The 20,641-nt window shown below is 39.9% G+C and overlaps 1 protein-coding gene across 1 annotated transcript; it reads right to left on the bottom strand.

Annotated features, from left to right (window-relative positions):
* Positions 1 to 3,317: 3,317 nt before the first annotated feature.
* On the bottom strand, positions 3,318 to 20,414 carry LOC114662720 (granzyme-like protein 1). The gene is made up of 5 exons (XM_028816351.2): positions 20,231 to 20,414; positions 19,990 to 20,140; positions 19,000 to 19,138; positions 12,861 to 13,115; positions 3,318 to 3,624 (listed from the first exon to the last, which is right to left on the bottom strand). The coding sequence occupies exons 1-5, from the start codon at positions 20,289 to 20,291 to the stop codon at positions 3,421 to 3,423; spliced, it is 810 nt and encodes a 269-aa protein (XP_028672184.2). The 5' UTR covers positions 20,292 to 20,414; the 3' UTR covers positions 3,318 to 3,420.
* Between the last annotated feature and the right edge of the window lie 227 nt (positions 20,415 to 20,641).

The raw sequence follows: 20,641 nt of genomic DNA, 5'->3' as shown, positions 1-20,641 counted from the left end.
CTTTAAATAAGTTTAGTTCAGCAAGGGTCTGAATGTTTTTGTCATCTTTTATATATTATTTTGTATCTTGCATTATTAGCTATTATTTTCATTCTTTCTGCATTTTATTTATTGAATATTGTGTGCATTGATTTTATAGTTTTGTATCTTATCATCAATGTATATATTTGTGTTTCAGGTTTTCTGCTGAGCCTCAGGGGACAGGACCTCCTAATGTTGCATCTGGGGTCCACCTCCAGCTTATTGAAGAGGAAGCAGCCATCATTAGGGCTGTATCAGCATTAGAGTTTGTTCCAGTCTTGTTGGTTGTGCTTTGGTTCTGATTTTGATTTGCATGTTTCTGACCCCCTGCTCTCGTTTCAAGGTGCTATGGTTTCTGATTTGTGAATTTGTTCACTTTTAGATTTGTCTTTTTGTTAATCATTTTTGTTCCCTTTATTTTTTGTGCCCTGCTTTGTTGTTCTGTTGATCCCTTTTGAATTCTTAAAAAGTACTTAAATGTTAAGTGAATTTTGTTTAGTTTCTTTTCAGTACTTTTTTTTCTCTTTTCTGGTGAAGATATTTGATATTTAAGGTGGTTGCCCCGTTTTTGGGCCTGTGCAGGCCATAGGTCTGCCTCTTAAGTTTGGGGCTATGCCGCTTTAGGGTAGTAAGAGCTACTCTGTTAGTGCAGACCTGTGGATGAGTGCAGGTGTAGCTTTTGTTTTTAGAATTGTCATAGTTTTGGATATTAAGACCAGGAAAGTTCACAACTCATGTGACCAGCAACTGTAAGCAACATGGCCGTGGCTATGCAGACAGACACACAATGATTGACTGGTTTTGTATTTCACTGTTCATTTTAATTAAATTCCCTTAAATGTTTGATACAAGCTTGCACCAGATTGTTATGTTCCAGCCAGGATTCCCCCTATATGTCTGTTTTGTTCAATTTCAATTAATTAATATTACTTTTGTCTATTATTTACATTGTTCTTTCTTTTTGATTTTGTCTCTAAGCCTTTATTTTGTGCTTTTGTGTTTTGTAGGTTGTTCCATAAGAGACGGGATGACCTGCTCATTACCAACAGGGGCTGCCCTCAGCTTTATAATGGTGGAGGGTTTCCTACAGTTCCTGGGAGTTCATTCAAATGAGCTAAGACGTCTGTGAGTGTTTATTGTTTATTATTGTTTTCTATTGTGTCTTTTGATTGTGCTTGTTGTGATTACTGCAGTTTTGACCTTCTGCTCTTGTCTTTTTTTTACTTCACCATTAGATTACTGTATTTGGGCTTACTTGCTATCTGACTGCCTTTGCTATGGGCGACTCCTTCTGCCTGTACTATGTAAAGCTTCCTTTTGTTACTGAGCATTTTTGAAGGATAAATATTTTTTATTTTATGAAGATCCTGTATTTGCTCTTATGTCTAGCCTGGGTTTAATGATATATCTCCCTCTAGTGGGCATTTTGGAGAATTGCAGTGCTCATGTGTGCCATGAACTCGTTCTTACCACTGAGAGTATCAATTAGGACTATTGCATTTGTTGGTAGAAGCTACATTTTAAATTGTGTCTTTTTATACAATACACCTATCTGGGAAGATAGTGGGATCTAAATAAAATATTGTTTTTTTATTTTAGGGAGGTTCTTTGTTTTTCTAAATATTGAAGCTTACGTTATAATATTGTAGTAACAGATGGCTTTGACATCCTAGGATGCTCTGTGGCACTGCACCTAAAATGAGACTTTTAATGATAATTTCTTTGATGGGTCCTGAAGAGCAAGGCCCAACGGGTTCCCCCTGGCAGCCCAGATATCCAGATAGCTCTGGTGGAGGTTTTCATTAAGGATACCTCTCTGACATTTGCTCTGTTCAGGTTTCCCTCCACCCTGTCTCATCTCTCAGGCCCTGCCACTAAAACAACATCCCCACAGCAAGATACTTCCAGCACCATTCTTGACCTCTGGAAAGGTATTGTGCAGCGGATGAGCGGTACCTGATGTTATGCTTAGAATTAAGGCCAAACAGTTCAATGTTGGTATTATCAGACCAGAGAATCTAATTTCTCATATCCTGAGAATCCTTAAGGTGACATCTCTGCCAAAAAGCCCAGATTAGTGTCTGGAGTTTGGAGCTCAGCCAGAGTGACCATTGGGTTCTTGGGCACCTCACTTACCAAGGCACTTCTTTTATGATTGCTCAGTTTAGGCAGCTGGGCAGCTCTAGGAAAAGTCATGGTTGTTCCACTTAAGAATCATGGATGCCATTATGCTTTTGGAAACCTTCAATGATGCAGATATTTTTGGTGGCCATCTCCATATCGGTGCCTTGACATGATCCTGTGTCTTAACTCTGCCAACAAATGCTTACACATCATGGCTTGGATTTTGCTCTTATACACAATGTCAATTGTGGGACCTTCTAGAGACGGATGTGTGCCTTCCCTAATCATGCACAATCAATGGTGGGCCCCAGATAAGGTATAGAAACATCACTTATTCTTCTTTTACTTTCGGCTGCTCCCGTTAGGGGTCGCCACAGCAGATCATCTTCTTCCATATCTTCCTGTCCACATCATCTTGTTCTATTACACCCATCACCTGCATGTCTTCTCTCACCGCATCCATAAACCTTCTCTTAGGCCTTCCTCTTTTCCTCTTGCCTGGCAGCTCTATCCTTAATATCCTTCTCCCAATATACTCAGCATCTCTCCTCTGCATATTTCCAAACTAACGCAATCTCGCCTCTCTGACTGTGTCTCCCAACCGTCCAACTTGAGCTGATCTTCTAATGTACTCATTTCTAATTCTATCCATCCTCGTCACATCCAATGCAAATCTTAGCATCTTTAACTTTGCTACCTCCAGCTTTTATGGTCAGAGCCACACAATGATGGTAAATAGAGTGGGATGTATCAGAGCCAGATTTCAAGTGTAATAGCACACGGTCTGAATACTTGAGTCAATGTGACATTTTAATTTATTATTTTCATTTTTTTGCACTTTTTCCTCAAGTGTTCTGGCTATCCTAACTGGAAACTCTAAATTCTCCTATTATGTGTGAGTGTGTCCTGTGGTAGACTGGCCACCCATGTAGGGTTGGTTCATGCCTTGTATCCAGTGCAGCCAGGACAGGCTCCATCCCATTGGTCCTGAAATGGACAAAGTTGGTGCAGACATTGGATGGTTGGCTCAATTAAAATTAACAGTAATATCATTCATTTCATTATTTGAAATATTTATTTAAAACGTTCAGTTCTTTTTTTAGTTTATTTGAATAAAATAGCATTACATACAATCAAGTAAAACGTGCACAAGAAATGACTTCATAAAACTAGCAAAACAAACAAAAAATGCCTCACTATGAAAATGTTCAGTTGTTAACAATGGTGTTTTCAAAACAGATTGAGAAAAACTCTTAAAAAAAAAATGATAAAAAATCATTCAGAAGAGTCTGTGCCCCCTGAATGGCTCTGACCACAAGTTTTCTTTGAGGTCTTCAGGATTTTCTGAATCCATTTGAGGTACCAGCCCGTCTTGATGTACACATTGGGGGTCTCGGGTATGTCACACTTTTTGCCTCCACGGTATGATATGATACCCTCTGCAACGTGATTGCAAACCAGAGGCCCACCGGAGTCCCCCTGAAATTAAAGAATATTTAAAGCTCGCACTGTTAAAAAAATAGTCTACTCTTTAAAGGCAAAACCACAAGCTACATTTCTCTTTTTATCCATCCATCCATCCATTATCCAACCCGCTATATCCTAACTGCAGGGTCACTGGGGTCTGCTGGATCCAATCCCAGTCAACACAGGGCGCAAGGCAGGGATTCTCCTTTTATTTCAAGTGAAAATATAAAAGTTACCCTATGTTACTAATATGGTTTACTTTGGTAAATCATAAAGATTTCCATCCATCCATCCATTTTCCAACCCGCTGAATCCTGAACACAGCTATATCCTAACTGCAGGGTCACTGGGGTCTGCAGGAGCCAATCCCAGCCAACACAGGGCACAAGGCAGGAACCAATCCCGGGCAGGGGGCCAACCCACTGCAGATCATAGAGATTTGTGTAACGTAATATAAGTTTCATACAAACAAACAGCTTTACTTTGTGTGGTGAGCATCTTTTTAAATGTAAGACCCCCTCATGGTACAGATCTGGAGTCTGCCTAGTTACTTACATGTCTAACATCTGCAGCACTGAAGATTTGTGTTACTTGCACAGAATCGGCTCATTCAGTGAGTCAGAGGTGTGGATCAGACGGGCAGACTGTCATTGGGAGTTCTCTTCATTAAGGTTGTACTCACACTAGGCACATTTCTTCCGTACCGTGCCCAAGTGTGATTGTTCCCCCCCCCCCCCCCCCCTTCCCTAGTCCCCCCTGCTGGCCTACACTCACACTGCCCTTAACATTCTGGGCACGGGCACACGTTTGTCATGACCACACAACTTCACGTCAAGCCAAAACAAGATCTGAATACGGAGTGACAGCATGCATGTCAAAATGATTTTACTGATTTTGTGGTTGTTTTGGAGTCGTGCAGGGCAGGATAGCGTTCTACCCCAATGGTTCCCAAACCCAATCCTGGGGACCCACTGTGGCTGCAAGTTTTTGTTCCAACTAGATTCACAATTAATGATAATAATCGATAACAACTGATCTCATTTAATTAGCTGGTCTTTTTTACTCTTTTCTTATTCTCCATTCAGAAAAACACAACAGTATGGTTTTCACATTTATAACACATTTAGAAATATTTCAATTTTTTCCTAAAGCTATAAATGCTTAACTCTTTTTTGTTGTTTTCCTATTATTTTCCCCTTTTCCTGTGTAGTTTGCTCCCTTCATTTAACCCTAACAGTGACAACAACCAGCACAGCAGACTACCAGCCTGATGAAAGCAGCAATGACTTTAGTGTAAGACCCACTAAATGGTAAATAATCACATAAATACCCAGAACATCAGGAAAAGCAGAATGAAAATTAGGGTGAAAATACTGTTAATGACTTAAAAAACCTACATATTCCCCATATAACTGCTTATTACATTTTAATAAAAATCTACCAAACTTAGTTTGTAACTTCTACATTGACTCCAAAACACAGAAACTGGGAAATAACAACTCACTTAATGGAGCTAAGAGTCCAATGAAAAACACAAGTTGATTGGAACAAAAACCTGCAGCCACAGTGGGTCCCTAGGATCGAGTTTGAAAAGCGCTGCTCTGCCCTCTTACTGATCTACTGAGGGTGCAGCGTAACATTTTGCTGTTAATCATGCTGAACGTACGAGAAGATTTTTACAGTGAAAAATGATGTTAAGGGAGGAATTTACAGCTTTTCTTGCCAACTACAATTCACGTTCATGTGTAAGGTGAGAATAAAAACCTGTTTTTAACTCAAATGATATTGAATGAAATAAATCTGACTTGTCGCATCATTGATGTCATGTCTGCTTTCTGTGCTCAGGCATGTTTAGTGATCACACTGTTCCCGAATGCTACTGAACTGTGCTGGGGCCCACCTCTTCCAAGCAGGCCAGGGCACAGTAAAGCTGGCCTGTCACGGAGTGATCGCACTAGTCAAACGAACTAGACTTTGTGTGGTTACATGTGGACAAATGTGCTTGAGAATGGAACGAATTGCCAGTGTGAGTACAAGGGCGGAGTGGTGGCTCTGATGCTAAGGATCTGCGCTGGTATCCCAAAGGTTGCCGGTTCAAATCCCCGTCACTGCCAAAAGAGGTCCTACTCTGCTGGGCCCTTGAGCAAGACCCTTAACCTGTAATTGCTCCAGTGGTGCTGTACAATGGCTGACCCTGCGCTCTGACCCCAAGGGGTATGTGAAAACTAACAAATTCCTAATACAAGAAATTGTATAAGGCGAAATAAAAAGAACAAACAACAAACCCTTAAATGTCGGGCTGCACCCCCTGCTCCTTAGGGTATGAGTGAGTGCGGTACGCTAGACACAAATAACTCAGCGGAACAGAGTAAGATTTGAAGGTGACAAAGTCCACAAGCCTAATACAATAAGTGGATGAGCTAAGTGTCTAATATGTGCTTTGTGCTGCTCTTGTTTATACATTGGTCCTGAAGGATTCTGCTAGGCTTTATTGATGCACCAGGCCCGTTAAGAAAGCAAATCTGACCACAATGCAGCCATTCATCGGCACCTTCCTCCTCTTGCTTTCCAACTCCAGCTTGTACCAGGACCTGCCTGGGCTTCATCTGATAACAGTGGTGTAAATCAAAGTTGCAAAGTAAATCAAACTGTCATCTCTGCAGACTTCTTGAGTCACAATGAACACAATGAACTCAAAGAAGAATAAAGAGCTGTGATTCAAGGAACGACAACTCTGATGGACAGAAGAACTTGCCTATGAGGATACACTGATTCTGTAACTGGAACTGACTTTAGTCCAATCAGAAGAAGTTACACATTCCCTAAAAGCTAGCTACCCTCATCCCTTTTGGGGATTTTCTCTGCACATTCTCATTGAACTCCCTGGGGATTCTCTCAGGAAGGGGGGAACTCTACAAAATGACCTTCTAAAACTTCTCTCTGAAACTAAAAGCTGTTCCCTCTTCTGGAGGAAGATAAACTTGCCAATTCTCTTCTCTTTGTGGATCTGAGAGCTGAGATCCAGTTTGCCAAAATAAGCAATGAATCAGTCTGAAAGCTGAGAAGCAGCCATCACTTCAAGAAGAGAACTTCAGCATGTAAACGCTCCTTCAAGACAGAGTAACGCTCATCCTATGAAGTTGCAGGCGATACAGCAGAGGGCCTAACTGAGAAGAGTGCTGCACACCATAAACAGAGGATGATGCAACAAAGAGAAAAAGTGCACTTGAACATGTGAAGACACCGGAGTAGCAACAAAGCAGCAACTCCACACAGTGTCAGACATCACCTTCATAAACTCAGTATCATAAAAGTATTTATTTGTGCCAAGATAAAATACAATTCTAAATAGCAAGCAGACAGCCAGCATCTCTGTGTTATGTTTGTCTGCCTACTGTAGTCTGTTTGCATCCTGTCCTTATGTGCCAACATACATATGTAGTCATCATATTTCTGTAATCCTTGTGTTTATCGATAAATTGTATTATTCTTTTTCTTAAAACGAGTGTGCTTCAGTCACTTGATAAATGTTTAATGGCCGGAGACCCCGTTCTACAATAGAGAAAAGTAAGGTAAATAAATAGGAGCCTTGCTGAATTATTTGATTAATTACTGGCATTGCCAAAGGCAAGAATAATAATTAATTCACCAGCTTAAAATTAATCTTTCCATTTCCAACATTTATTGGGGACCCTCTGGGTGGGTACCTTATTTATTAATAATGATCAATTCCTACATAAGAAAAAAGAAATAAAAGTGTATATATTTATACATACAGTCACACATGTGCATCTTGAGGACAGCTTAAAGCCCAAGGTGATGATAATTCCGCACTGATCCACAGGGTGGCACTGTATACTAACGACTCTTCTCTTCCTCCCTCTGCAGACCAGATGATTGACAGCCTTACCACCTCTGACGTTACTTCCAGTGTCTGTCCACCTGGACCCGCCTCTTCCTGCCTGGCCTGTATTTAACCAGAAGTGTCACCATCTTGGGCAGTCTAATCTCAGACTCACATCTATAGAGACCATTTTTCACTGAAAAGCATTATTTCGTTTGCATTTACAATATACAGGGTTGCAGTGCTGCACATATAGTTATTCTATATTCTATATAGATAGATAGATAGATAGATAAAGTATCTATCTATCTATCTATCTATCTATCTATCTATCTATCTATCTATATAGAATATAGAATAACTATTATAATAACTGAGTAAAAAAACAGCATGTAAAATTAAAAAAATGGTACATGCAATTATCAAAAAATTAATGTGTGGAATTAACATGCAAAATTGGTGTATGATATTAACTTCAAAAAGTGAGCGCATGAAACATGTATAAACTAAACAAAAAAGAAAATGGATATGTAATACACAACGGAAATGTTGCCTGAAAACAGAAGTGATGTTCACTTGTGATGAAAGAAATGATTTGTGCGTAATTGAACTTGTAGTGAAATTCAAGTTTTTGCATCCCAAAATAATTCCAGAAACATATGGCATTTTGCTTCCAATGAAACTCATGCCATTGACAAGACAAGAATAATTGTGTTTATTTCCTGTCTGGAAGCATTTTCTTGCATGAATTCCTTATGCATCTTTCTGTCATTTACTATTTACAGAAAGATCCACAGAAAAAAAAACAAAACACTGGACACGTGAAGATATTTAGATGAACAATGGGATGTGTGTTGTGACTGTCCTGGTAGTGCGATGCCCAATTTTCCAATTATCACAACAACAATTTGCAATCCTATAGATGTGTCTGAGACTGAATTGAAACTCCCTGACATATGAAGTGTCAGATCCCTCATCTGCAGGAATCAAGAAACAGGAATGGGTGGTTGCTAGGAGGCTTAGTAAGTTTTCCTATGATAATAATATATTAATTTACCGAGCAAAAAAATAACAAAATTCGAGCATTGATTCTCAGCAATGTACAGGGAAATCTTGGGGGTTTGTGGCAGGATTGGCACTCCAGACACCGTAAAAAAACCTCACACCATTCCAGTGTGGTGCTGAGGTGTCACCTGTTGCACGGCTGCACTCGAGTCCCAATCCCGGTGGTTCATCGTGTGGTGGGTGCGGCAAGACGCTATCAGAGCGTGCTCCCAATCTGACTCACTCATGCCAGAAAGAACACCACTCAAAATTTAAATAATTATCAGTTCAGAACAGTCTAACAGAACAATGTAAATATAATAAAATACATCTCTGTTTTTGCACTGGGCGGCATGGTGGTGCAGAGGTAGTGCTGCTGCCTGACAGTAAGGTGACCAGCATTTGCATCCCGGGTCCTCCCTGCATGGAGTTTCCCCGTGTCTGTGTGGGTTTCCTCTGGGGGCTCCGCAAGTTAGGTGGATTGGTGTCTCTAAATTGGCCCTAGTGTGTATGCGTGTGTGTGTGTGTGTGTGTGTGTGTGTGTGCGTGTGTGTGCGTGTGTGTTCACCCTGTGATGGACTGGCACCCTGTCTGGAGTTTTTTCATGGCCTTGCTCCCTATGTTAGCTGGGACAAGCTCCAGCAGCCCCCGTGACCCTGTTCAGGACAAAGCAGCTTAAACAATAGCTGAGTGGCTTTTCTCCACCATTTGTGAAATATATTTTTCCGGATTACACAGATAAGCATAAATGCAGCCCCTGCTCAAACGCATTGTAATGAAGAGGACAAACACCTAAAAAGGAAGCGGCCCATGGTGTGTGGACACCAACAGCACTACACTTGTTTACACAACACAACTTTAAAATTATTCTGAGGCATGTCCAGATACTGGATTTATTGCATAAAAAACTAAGAGCTGCTATACAGTATCATTGAAGAAAGAAAACTCAAAGTTATGGGGTTAACTCTATGTAATGTAACTGAGAGCCCAGTGGAAACTGGGCCTTCACAATTTTATGCAGTACAGTAGAGAAAGAGGCAGACACCCTGTTGCGGTGTCCTATGGTGATGACAACGTTTATTGTCACAATAAGGGAACTAAAATAGCATTAGTGGAGGCCATAACTATTCAGGGAGCAACCAAGACAGTAATATAAGGGGACCCAGAAAGTTAAGAATGGTTTGTGTCCCGGTGGTCTACCAGATAGCAGTCAATCAAGCACTAAAGGGGGTTTGACTGACAAACTGTTAAATAAAAGGATACCACTAGGGGGCGGCAGTCAGGATAATGACAAGTGGGTTTGCGTTGGAGTTGCCTCAGACTCAAGTGAAAGCAGTGAGTCTCTTCATGACCTACCAGAATGGAATCATCAAAAATTTTATTAAAAGGACCAGGAAATAAAAGGGTAAAGTCATCGTAAAAGCATTTGATATGTTTGAATGGATCTACCTTTTCACCATATTGGAGAAATTTGGGTTTGGCCCAAACATTTCTGCATAGATTAAACTACTGTATACCAAGCCAGAAGCTTCAGTTTGTATTAGATAGATAGATAGATAGATAGATAGATAGATAGATAGATAGATAGATAGATAGATAGATAGATAGATAGATAGATAGATAGATAGATAGATAGATAGATAGATAGATAGATAGATAATAGGCACTATATAATTGATAGATAGATAGATAGATAGATAGATAGATAGATAGATAGATAGATAGATAGATAGATAGATAGATAGATAGATAGATAGATAATAGGCACTATATAATTGATAGATAGATAGATAGATAGATAGATAGATAGATAGATAGATAGATAGATAGATAGATAGATAGATAGATAGATAGATAGATAGATAGATAGATAGATAGATAGATAGATAGATAGATAGATACGTTATTAATCCCAATGGGAAATTCACAAATTAACAACATTTGCTCAGACTACTTCAAACTAGAATGGGGTACTAGACAAGGATGCCCCCTGTCACCACTGCTTTTTGCAATCGCCATTGAGCCACTGGCAGTTCACTGTAGAAATGCTTATGAGAAAAAGGGGATTATCAGAGAAAGGACTTGAACACTATATGCAGATGATATGGTACTGTATATATCAGACCCACAAAATACTGTGCCTACAGTCCTAACAGCACAAACAGAATTTCAAGAGATTTGTGGTCTCAGAATTAATTTGACTAAAAGTGTGATCTTTCCAGTGAATTCTCAAGCACACAATATTAGATTAGACACCTTCCCTTTTATCATCACAGATCAGTTTAAATACCTAGGGGTAAACATCACAAGTAAACGTAAAACTCTTTATCAACAAAATTTTGCTGTCTGCATTGAAAAAATTAAGCAAGACTTGCATAGATGGTCAACCCTTCATCTCACTTTAGCTGGAAGAATTAACATTGTCAAGATGAATATCCTTCCTACGCTTGTCTTACTATTTCAAAACATTTCTTTATATATCAACAAAAAACCTCATTTATTTATAATTGAAAACATCCACATATCCAAAGGGCGATCCTACAAAGACCTAAAGTCGAAGGTGGCATGGCTCTACTTAACTTTCAGTTTTATTGCTGGGCGGCAAACATACAAGCTATAAAAACCTGGACATTGACACAGATAGCTGAACAGACATAGGCTTGGTCCGCAATAGAAATAAAATCCTGCAGTACTTCTTTATATTCCATGCTTTGTGCCCCAATCAATGCCAGTTTTCGCCAATATACTAACAACCCAATTGTGCTTCACTTATTCAGAATATAGAACTAATGTAGGAATGCATTTTAAGATAGAGAATTTTTTATCGGTGGCACCTCTGCACGAGAACCACCTTTTTCCACCCTCTCAAACATATGCAGTTTGTAATGTGAGGAAAACATTTAGGATTAAATCACTTTAGAGATCTGTACATAGACAACGTCTTTGCATCCTACGAACAATTACAGTCCAAATGTAACTTTCCAGCAACACATTTCTTTCACTACCTTCAAATTCGAAACTTTGTTAAACAGATCCTGCCCAATTTTCCTCACCTCCCACCTCCCTCTGTGCCGGAAAAGATATTGCTCAGTCTTGAGAACTCAGACAGCATTTCCATTACATATAAAAACATTTTAAAGTCCCTCCGTTTTAAAAATCCCAGAGTGCAGTGGGAAAGAATCTCTCACTCAACATCTCAGAAAAGGAGTAGAAGGTAGCAATGCACAGAATTCACTCGAGCTCTGTATACGCAAGGCATACAATTATCCATCCATCCATCCATTGTCTCCCGCTTATCCGAGGTAGGGTCGCGGGGGCAGCAGCTTGAGCAGAGATGCCCAGACTTCCCTCTCCCCGGCCACTTCTTCTAGCTCTTCCGGGAGAATCCCAAGGCGTTCCCAGGCCAGTCGAGAGACATAGTCCCTCCAACGTGTCCTGGGTCTTCCCTGGGGCCTCCTCCCGGTTGGACGTGCCCGGAACACCTCACCAGGGAGGCGTCCAGGAGGCATCCTGATCAGATGCCCAAGCCACCGGCATACAATTACTCAACTCAAAATTATATATCGAGCACAAAATTATCCAAAATGTTTCCAGGGCAAGATCCAACCGGCAAACGCTGCAATCAAGCTCTAGCCTCACTGGATCACATGTTTAGGGCCTGCACCAAATTAACATCATTCTGGACCAAAATTTTGAAATGCCTCTCAGACAGCCTTGGTGTCACAATCCCTCCTAATCCACTAACAGGTGTGTTTGGTGGGCTCACAGAGGGGCTTAAAGTGGAGAAGGACAAACAAACTGTGATTGCCTTTACTACACTATTGGCACATAGACTTATCTTGCTCAACTGGAAGAATCCTAACTCTCCTATTCTAAGTCAGTGGGTAACTGATATTATATATTATTTGAAACTGGAAAAAATCAAATTCTCACTTAAAGAATCAGTACAAAACTTTTTCAAAACCTGACAGGATCTAATCAATAACATTTTAGAATAAGCATTTAAATTGAGGAAGCAAATTCTCTCTCCTCCTTTTTATCCTATTTATTTTTATTCATTTATTTATTTACTTAATTTTACTATTATTAAAGTTTTACTCTGTTGGCCTAGCTCTCTTTCTCATAGGTGGGGGTTGATTTTTGTTAAACTTGATTTGCTTGTATGGAATGCTTTTGGATTTTAATAAATTCAATAAAATATTAAACCAAAAAACTCTAAAGTGGCCATAGAATTTTCTACTAATTTTCCTTCCTGGTGTTCTGCACATTTCCCCTAATCTGTAACCATCAGTTTATTACTGTATGTATTTTTTGCCACCCCCTGATATTCACAATGGAGTAGATTAAGAGTTTTACACACCTCACAGAAGCCCCCATCAGTCTCACTGCCTTTGCTACAGATCACATTTGCTATAAGACTTTTTTTCCAGGAACGTTTGCACTGCTTTTTATCCATCACTGTCACGTTGGCAACCTGTAGCTTGTCTGGCATCTTCTTACTTTTGGTGTATCCCCATCCTGAAACCTCACAGATGCTTCCTGGTTTGATGCTCCTGTCCTTCTTCGGCAGCTTGATCAGGTCCACATGACTGATATTTATGGCCGGTTTCAGAAGCTAGTTGAAAGGTAAAAAAATACATGTTTAGATGTTAAGCACAAATACCACTCATGTACTCCATTATTCTAAAAACAAGTTTGGATTTCATTCAGAGGCTGTGCATAATGACAAGCATATATGAATGAATGATTTTGTTCAAAAGTTGATCCCACCGTAGATATGTTTTGTTTTTTTGTGATCAAAATTTTTTGTTTTAACTTCAGTAAGCACACAGAACACATGTAGGAACTGTTGCAAAAAGTACATATTGTGTCCATGGAAAGCAAAAACAAGCCCTCACTGCACCTGAAACCCCCAAGCAACCTCCAAAAATTGTCCTGTAAAAGAGGTGATATAGGGGATTAAAAGCACTAATGTCCATTCAGACCAGCAACAGAAAAACCCATACAGACACAGCGAGCCCCAGAGGAGTAAAGGAATAAGACTTGTATGTTTCACATGCTAACAATAAAGTGATTCTGATCTGATCTGATCTGAAAATGAAGGATTAAGACTGGTGGCAGGACGCGGACCCCTCACCATCCAGCTCCAAACCAAGTGCACAGCAGCGTGCTGCTCCCCTATTTCTGAGCCAGATGATCCAATGATCGACACCACCAAAAATTCAACTAAGGGGTTATTAAAGAAAGAGGATTTCCAGATGTTTACATAGAGTAAGTCTCCAGAAGAGGCAAAAATGAGTTTAGCAGAGAGAGCACCAAGACAGAATAACCTCTGCAGGGTAGGAGCAGAGGAGGCCTTAGGGGTGTGCGGGGCCTAGGGCTGACCATCCCAACATGGGGCCGATTACGTCAAACTGTTACCAGTATGTGTGGACTGTACAAAAGTGCGCACAAATTTAATAAAAATAATGTTAACATACACCAGATTTTCTCATTACAGTATTCGGCTAAATTTATGCAAGATAAGACTCGAACTTTATCAAAATATAACTGGAGAATAACTTGACAAATCCACTCGAATGGGACACGTGGACCTCAAAAGCAGGGCCCCCTTAGGTGCGGGGCTTGGGGCAGTCGCACCCACTTGACCCCGAAACATCGCTCTTGGGTAGGAATCATGGTAAGAGAAGAGAGGTCCAGAAAAAGATATATAGGAAGCAAATGGGGAATTTTAATAGAAAAAATATTAGAGAGGCAATGGGAATCTTTCGTCCAAAAAGCAGAAACTGGAGGGCAGTCCCAAAACATATGGAGAAATGTGCCAAAGACCTTTAAAGTGATGGATGGGATCAGCAGCCAAATGCATAGCATAAAGTTTGCACAGACTAATAGGTTTTAACCCTTTCTATTCCGGGCCCATCCAGGCAAAGCAAATGTCTAATGGGTGCCTGGTTGACACTGACTACTGCCTCACATGTGGAATCCACCTTAATAAAGGATTAAGTGTCTGTGTGCCTGTATGTATATCCATGCTATGTCTCTGCCATCCCAAAAGAGGTCACATCACAAACATTAATACAGCTTTTAAGAATCTCATAGCAAATGACTTATAACAGAGACATATGTATTGCAATTTACATTTCAAGAGATGGCCCATCACAAACGTTAACACTGCTTTTATGAATCATATACCAAATGGTATATAAGAGACAAAAGCATTCCATTTGTCATTCCAACATGATGCCACATCGCAAACATTAGTGCAGCTTTTAAGAATCTCATAGCAAATGACTTATAACAGAGAAATATGCATTGCACTTTTCATTTCAACAGATGGTGCATCACAAACATCAACACTACTTTTACGAATCCCATACCAAATGGTAAGAGACATATACATTGCATTTTTCATTCCAACAGATGGTGCATCACAGATATAACACTACTTTTATGAATCCCATAACAAATTGCATATAACAGAGACATATACTTTTTATTTGTCATTCCAACAGACAGCACATCACAAACACTAACACTACTTTTTACAAATCACATGCCAAATGGTATGTAACAGAGACATATACATTGTTTTTGTCATTCCAATAGATGGTGCATCACAAACATTGAGACTGCTTTTACGAATCCCACACCAAATGGCATATGACAAAGACATACACATTGCATGGTGTAGTGCAAATAGTAATGCTGAGTTCTATGTTGATTTCTTAGATTTCAGCAACACAGCTAGTTACAAAATAAAAGCCTCCTTGTCTCCATCTAGACAGTGACTTGAGTTGCTTTTTATTCTTTCAATCATATCAGAAGTCTGATGATAACTCATGAATTGTTTCATAGCTGCAAATATTGCTGTGGCCTTATGGTCTTGAAATTAATTTGGTAGAAAAAAAAACAAGAACACTTTATTCTTTTTACAGGGCATCTCAAGCACATCCAAAAACTGATATTATAAAAATAATTGTTACTACTTCTCCTAATTTTTTTCTTTTAATATTTTATTTGACTTAATAAAAAACTGAGCACAAAAATGAAAATGACATTGTCTTTTGTACAGTAAGTTTGCAAATATATGGTCAAATAGAAATAACAATTATTTACTGATATATAGTGTCGCAGATATGCCCTCTGTCCACCTCTTGGACCCTCAGGTACCACTCCAAACACGAGGTAAAAGCACAAGACTTCTTTATTTTCTTGTCACGTGCACAAAGCACCCTCCACTCCACACTACTCATATATTCAATAATCACAATAATAAACACCAATCCTCCTCTCCCAGACACTTCGCCACCCTACCTCCCAGCTCAGCTCAATGTACTGGGCTTTCCCAGAGTCCTTTTATACACCCTGACCCGGAGGTGTTCCTGTCCAATCAGTCCACAGTTCCTTATTCCTTCCGGGTCAGGGTAAACAGTCCTTTTCTTCAACCTGGGAGCACGTTGTATCTTCCTGTCACGTGACCATGATGTACTCCCGGGTTATAGGGCACATAAGAGCCTCCGAGTCCTCCTACAGCGACTCCTGGTGGCCCCCAAGATATCCAGCAGGGCTGCGTATAAAAACTACATAGTCCATGAGTCCCTGCTGGAACTCGGGGCACATCCACGCTGTCCGGAGAGCTCCTCCCGGCGACCTGGGGGTGATGGCCGGAGTAAGAAGCCAGCAATCCACCACAATAGAAATAAACATATTTTCAGATATTTGTAATTCATTTTAAAATACCTTAGAGGCACATCCACATATCTTAAAATGCATTTTGAGATCTCACTAAATATTCATATTCAGTAAGTGAATTGAGAGTCCTAAATACAACAGATGTTCAAAATCCACACTCAGCACATTTATCTTACACTAGCCGTCCCTGGTGTTTCCCCCTTTATCAGAAATTACGTCTTGTAGGCATTTTCCATAACTGCCCACCAGTATTTGACATTAACTCAGTGAAATGTTTTACCACTCATCCATTCAAAATTCCTTCCATGGCAAGATGTCTGTGGGTTTTCTTGCATGTACCTGCCATTTTAAATTCCTCCTCACAACGTGTCAATGGGATTCAAATCAGGGCTTTGATTCCTCCAGTCCTCATCACCTCCACTTCTTCTTAATGAGCCATTACTTGGTGAATTTGCTAGTGTGCTTCAGATTGTTACCTTGCCAAAAGGTCCATTTTCAGTTCAACTTCAGCTTACAGACAGATGGTGTCCCATTCTCCTCAAGTGCACTTTGATTTGATTCAGAATTCATAGTTGACTTGACTTGGCCCTGATTCAGCAAAATGGCACCAAACTATAAAATCTCCACCACCATGCTTCACGGTTGATATGAGGTTCTTCTCCTGAAATGCTGTCTTTAGCATGCGCCAATTGTGTCTACTGTCACTGTGGCCAAACAACTCTTTGATTCATCTGTCCAGAGCACACTGTTCCAGAAGGCCTGGTCTTTGCCTAGATGTTCAGCGACAAACTGTAGTCTTGCTCTGATGTTATTTGTGGACAGCAAAGACTTTTTCCCCACACATCTCACATACAAGTCATATTTGTGCTGTCTCTTTCTGATTGTAGATAATAATAATAATAATTCATTACATTTATATAGCGCTTTTCTTAGATGCCTGTGCTTTCACACCAACTGTGTAAGAATTGAATTCGAACCCTGGTCCAATGTGTGCCTAGCATGCGCTGAGTCTCATATCCTTCTGAGCTTATGCTTAAAGGCTGAAGCTGTTATTTTATTATTCATTATGATAAATGCATTTTAGTTATTCTGTAGTAAAAGAAAGTTATATTTTAAGGTCTAATCATTGTTATGCGCTAAGTTTCCTGTTGATGGCAAACCTAAGAAGCATATGGTTCAAATCAAATTAGAGCCATATGCATCCTGAACACACTCTACTCCCAATCAACATAGTGGATGGGGTCAATTGTGGCTATTTAAGGTATCAACTCTTGTTATGTCCCATTAGCAACTGGGTGTAACCAATCATGTTAAAAGTTTTCTGATTATGTAATGAATTCCTTAGAATTGTGATCTAATCAATGAATTAAGATATGCTGTTGCCTCTTGCAAGATTTAGATAAAGAATAATGATTGATGTTTTCTCCTGCCTGTGTTTTATTGCTTAAACTGGGGCATTCCAGTGGGGGGTGTCCATTAAAAAAGTTTTCTTCCACACCTGCAGATGTCACAATGAAATTTTTGGGTTCTTGGAGGCTTGTTTTAGGATCATACAGTGAGGTCTTGGGCTGAATTTGCTGGGCTGGCCAGTTCTGGATAAATTACCAGCTGATTAAAATCAACATGATGATGATTTTACTTACAGTAAAATGATTGATTTCATATAATTTTGGCCATGTTCTTAAATCCCTTGCAGACTCATAGGCGTCCATAACATTCTTTCTGAGGGCCTTAAAGAGCTCTTTAGATCTTGGCATGATGACACCATGCACACATCAATAGCAAAGACAACACCAGACACTAGACAGTGTCCACCTGTACATTCCATAAAGAAGTCCTCATCACTGGTACCTCATCTGGAACACCAGATTCTAGTCTAATGGGTTTGAAGTGGTGATAAATGTAGGGGTAGATGTCCATGTGACAAATCTGCATTTTTGTTCATTTACCTTATGAGAATGAATACACCTATTGTTCGAATATGTCACCTTTATCTGTTGTCTCTATTCGCATGAAGATCTTGAGTTTTCCTGTTCAAACCTGGGCCGTCTTAACGCATGGGCATGTTGGGCAGTTGCCCGGGGGCCCCACGAGCATAGGGACCCCATGCTAATCTATGTATGCTGTGACTTGCTGAGTAGTTGTGTAGGTAGGGGCCTCAGTGCACTGCTTTGCCCGGAGGCCTATGATGTTGTTAAGACGGCCCTGGTTCAAACATGCAGGAAAAGTCAGCAGTTTCCATGGGGTGTACTTATGCTTTGACACAACTGCAGACTTTATAAAGTTCACACAAAAATAATCTTGTGCAATAATGTAAGAAGTGTGCAACACTTTTAAGAGTCCATTATTAGTCTTGATAGCCAGAAAACAAAGTCTTCTAGAGTGGAGAGGCAGCCACAGTTAACAAACAAGAGTGTTTAATTAGGAATAACTCCATAGCTTTGATAGCCAATAATGAAATATGGCAAATTTGTTACTGTTAGAAAGGTAAACATGGCAATCCAGGCAGAGGGAAAGATATTGGCGTCATCCTCAGTTTGTTAGTTTAACTTCCGCAACTCTGAGCTGGATTAAGTAGGTCTGAAATGAGCTAAACTGACATAATGGTATTATCCAAAATAAACATAAATACATCAGTCTGAATATTGCATATGAAACACCGTCATTGATTTCTTACACCATGAAGAGGTGTTTCACACTAACATCATGATATTATTTAACATAAAACAAATCACTTCAAGTTTCATAATAATGCAACCCCCAATGATTCTTCAGGTCATCTCCACACAAAAAAGAAAACCTCTAACCTTCAGTAGCATGATGTCATTCTCATTGCTCTTCTTATTGTACTGGGGGTGTTTGTAGTAAGCCTCCACAGGTAACTCTAACAGGTTTTTACGCGCTCTCAGACTGTGAGCTCCAAGGAGGACAGTTAAGGGGAGGATTCTGAAAAAGAAGTAGCAGTTAAAATAACAAGAAAAGCAAAGCCAGGTGCACATGTTCAAAGTGTGAAATAAGACAGACGACATGTGAAAGATGAGTGCTCTGCTCTTGTACAACCTGACAAAACCTCCGGATGCTGCCTGCACTGAGCAGCACGCCCATTGCATGTTCTGTTTTGCTAAACAGTCACCATGCTTTCCAACCAAGTCGATCAATTGCATTACTTGTACAAATTCAATTCAGCTCAATTCAGTTTACTTTTGTCTAGCGCTTTTCACTATAGGTGCAGAGTGCTGTGACAAGTTCTCAATAAAGTGCACGTTTAAAGTGTACAATTACTAATTAATGGAGAAACACATACAAAAAAAAAGTTTCATATATATATTGTAAATAAAAGCGAGGTCGTCCTTGACTTGTTTGCCTTCTAAGACTGATTTCTGCCATTAACTGAGTGAGTTCCAGATGCTCTTTGGTTGCCCAGACAGTCAACACCTTTATGTGGTGCAATTATTCACTGAAACATTATAGCTATCTATCTATCTATCTATCTATCTATCTATCTATCTATCTATCTATCTATCTATCTATCTATCTATCTATCTATCTATCTATCTATCTATCTATCTATCTATCTAGTTTTGCATGATGAGCAAGTCTGTAATCCACTGTATTTGGACTATTGTATCCCATTTCTAACACTAATTCGAGGTTACCTTTGGTCTATTACATGCTCACCGTCCAAGGCCATCTTAATTCATAAAGCGACTGCATAACAGGCAGCCGACATGCAGCGTCGACATCACCGTAAACACGCAACATTAACACTAAAATGACACAATCTGATCAGGACATACGGATCTGTGCAGTGGGCAGCCGTCATGACGAAGCACTTGTCCACCAGGAATCCTCCACAGATGTGCTGTTCTTGGTGCTGAAGAGAAACCATATATGGTCGGGAGTGGGGCTGAGCCTGCTCCCCATTAAAAATCTCATCCGTCAAAGACTCTAAAGAAAAGCAAGAAAGAAAAAAAAACATAAACAAATAAATAAAAATTGCTACACTCGAAACAACTGAGTCTTTTGATTCAGACACACCACTGGCAGTAAATCTGAGAAGAAAGCCAAATGCGAAGAGCAGAGCGGCCGGGACGTGCATTTTCAGTTCTTCCCGTCTTCGTCCTGCAGGTCTGATAAAGAGCGCGTACTCGAGCGGCTCTCCTAGACTTGGGCGGAGTTTCACATTTCGGCTGGCAGACGAAACATGAAAACACTTATATTTTTCTTTTTAGTGTTCTAACCGTACTGCTACAGAATAACTTAAATTTCACTTACGATGACATGTTTTAAACGATGAAATTACGAAAAAGTACAGAAGGTTCATGAATATTGCAATAAACTATATTTAAATGACACTTTTTTAAGTTAATCTGATTAATGTTCTTGTGGAAAATAAACAAACTTGTACTATTAAGAGAGAGGAGGTTGGCAGCATGCGCTGGTTACAGT

Source organism: Erpetoichthys calabaricus, chromosome 12 (genome assembly GCF_900747795.2).
Source record: "Erpetoichthys calabaricus chromosome 12, fErpCal1.3, whole genome shotgun sequence".
Taxonomy (NCBI): Eukaryota; Metazoa; Chordata; class Cladistia; order Polypteriformes; family Polypteridae; genus Erpetoichthys; species Erpetoichthys calabaricus.
This window is presented reverse-complemented; position numbering and strand designations above follow the sequence as displayed.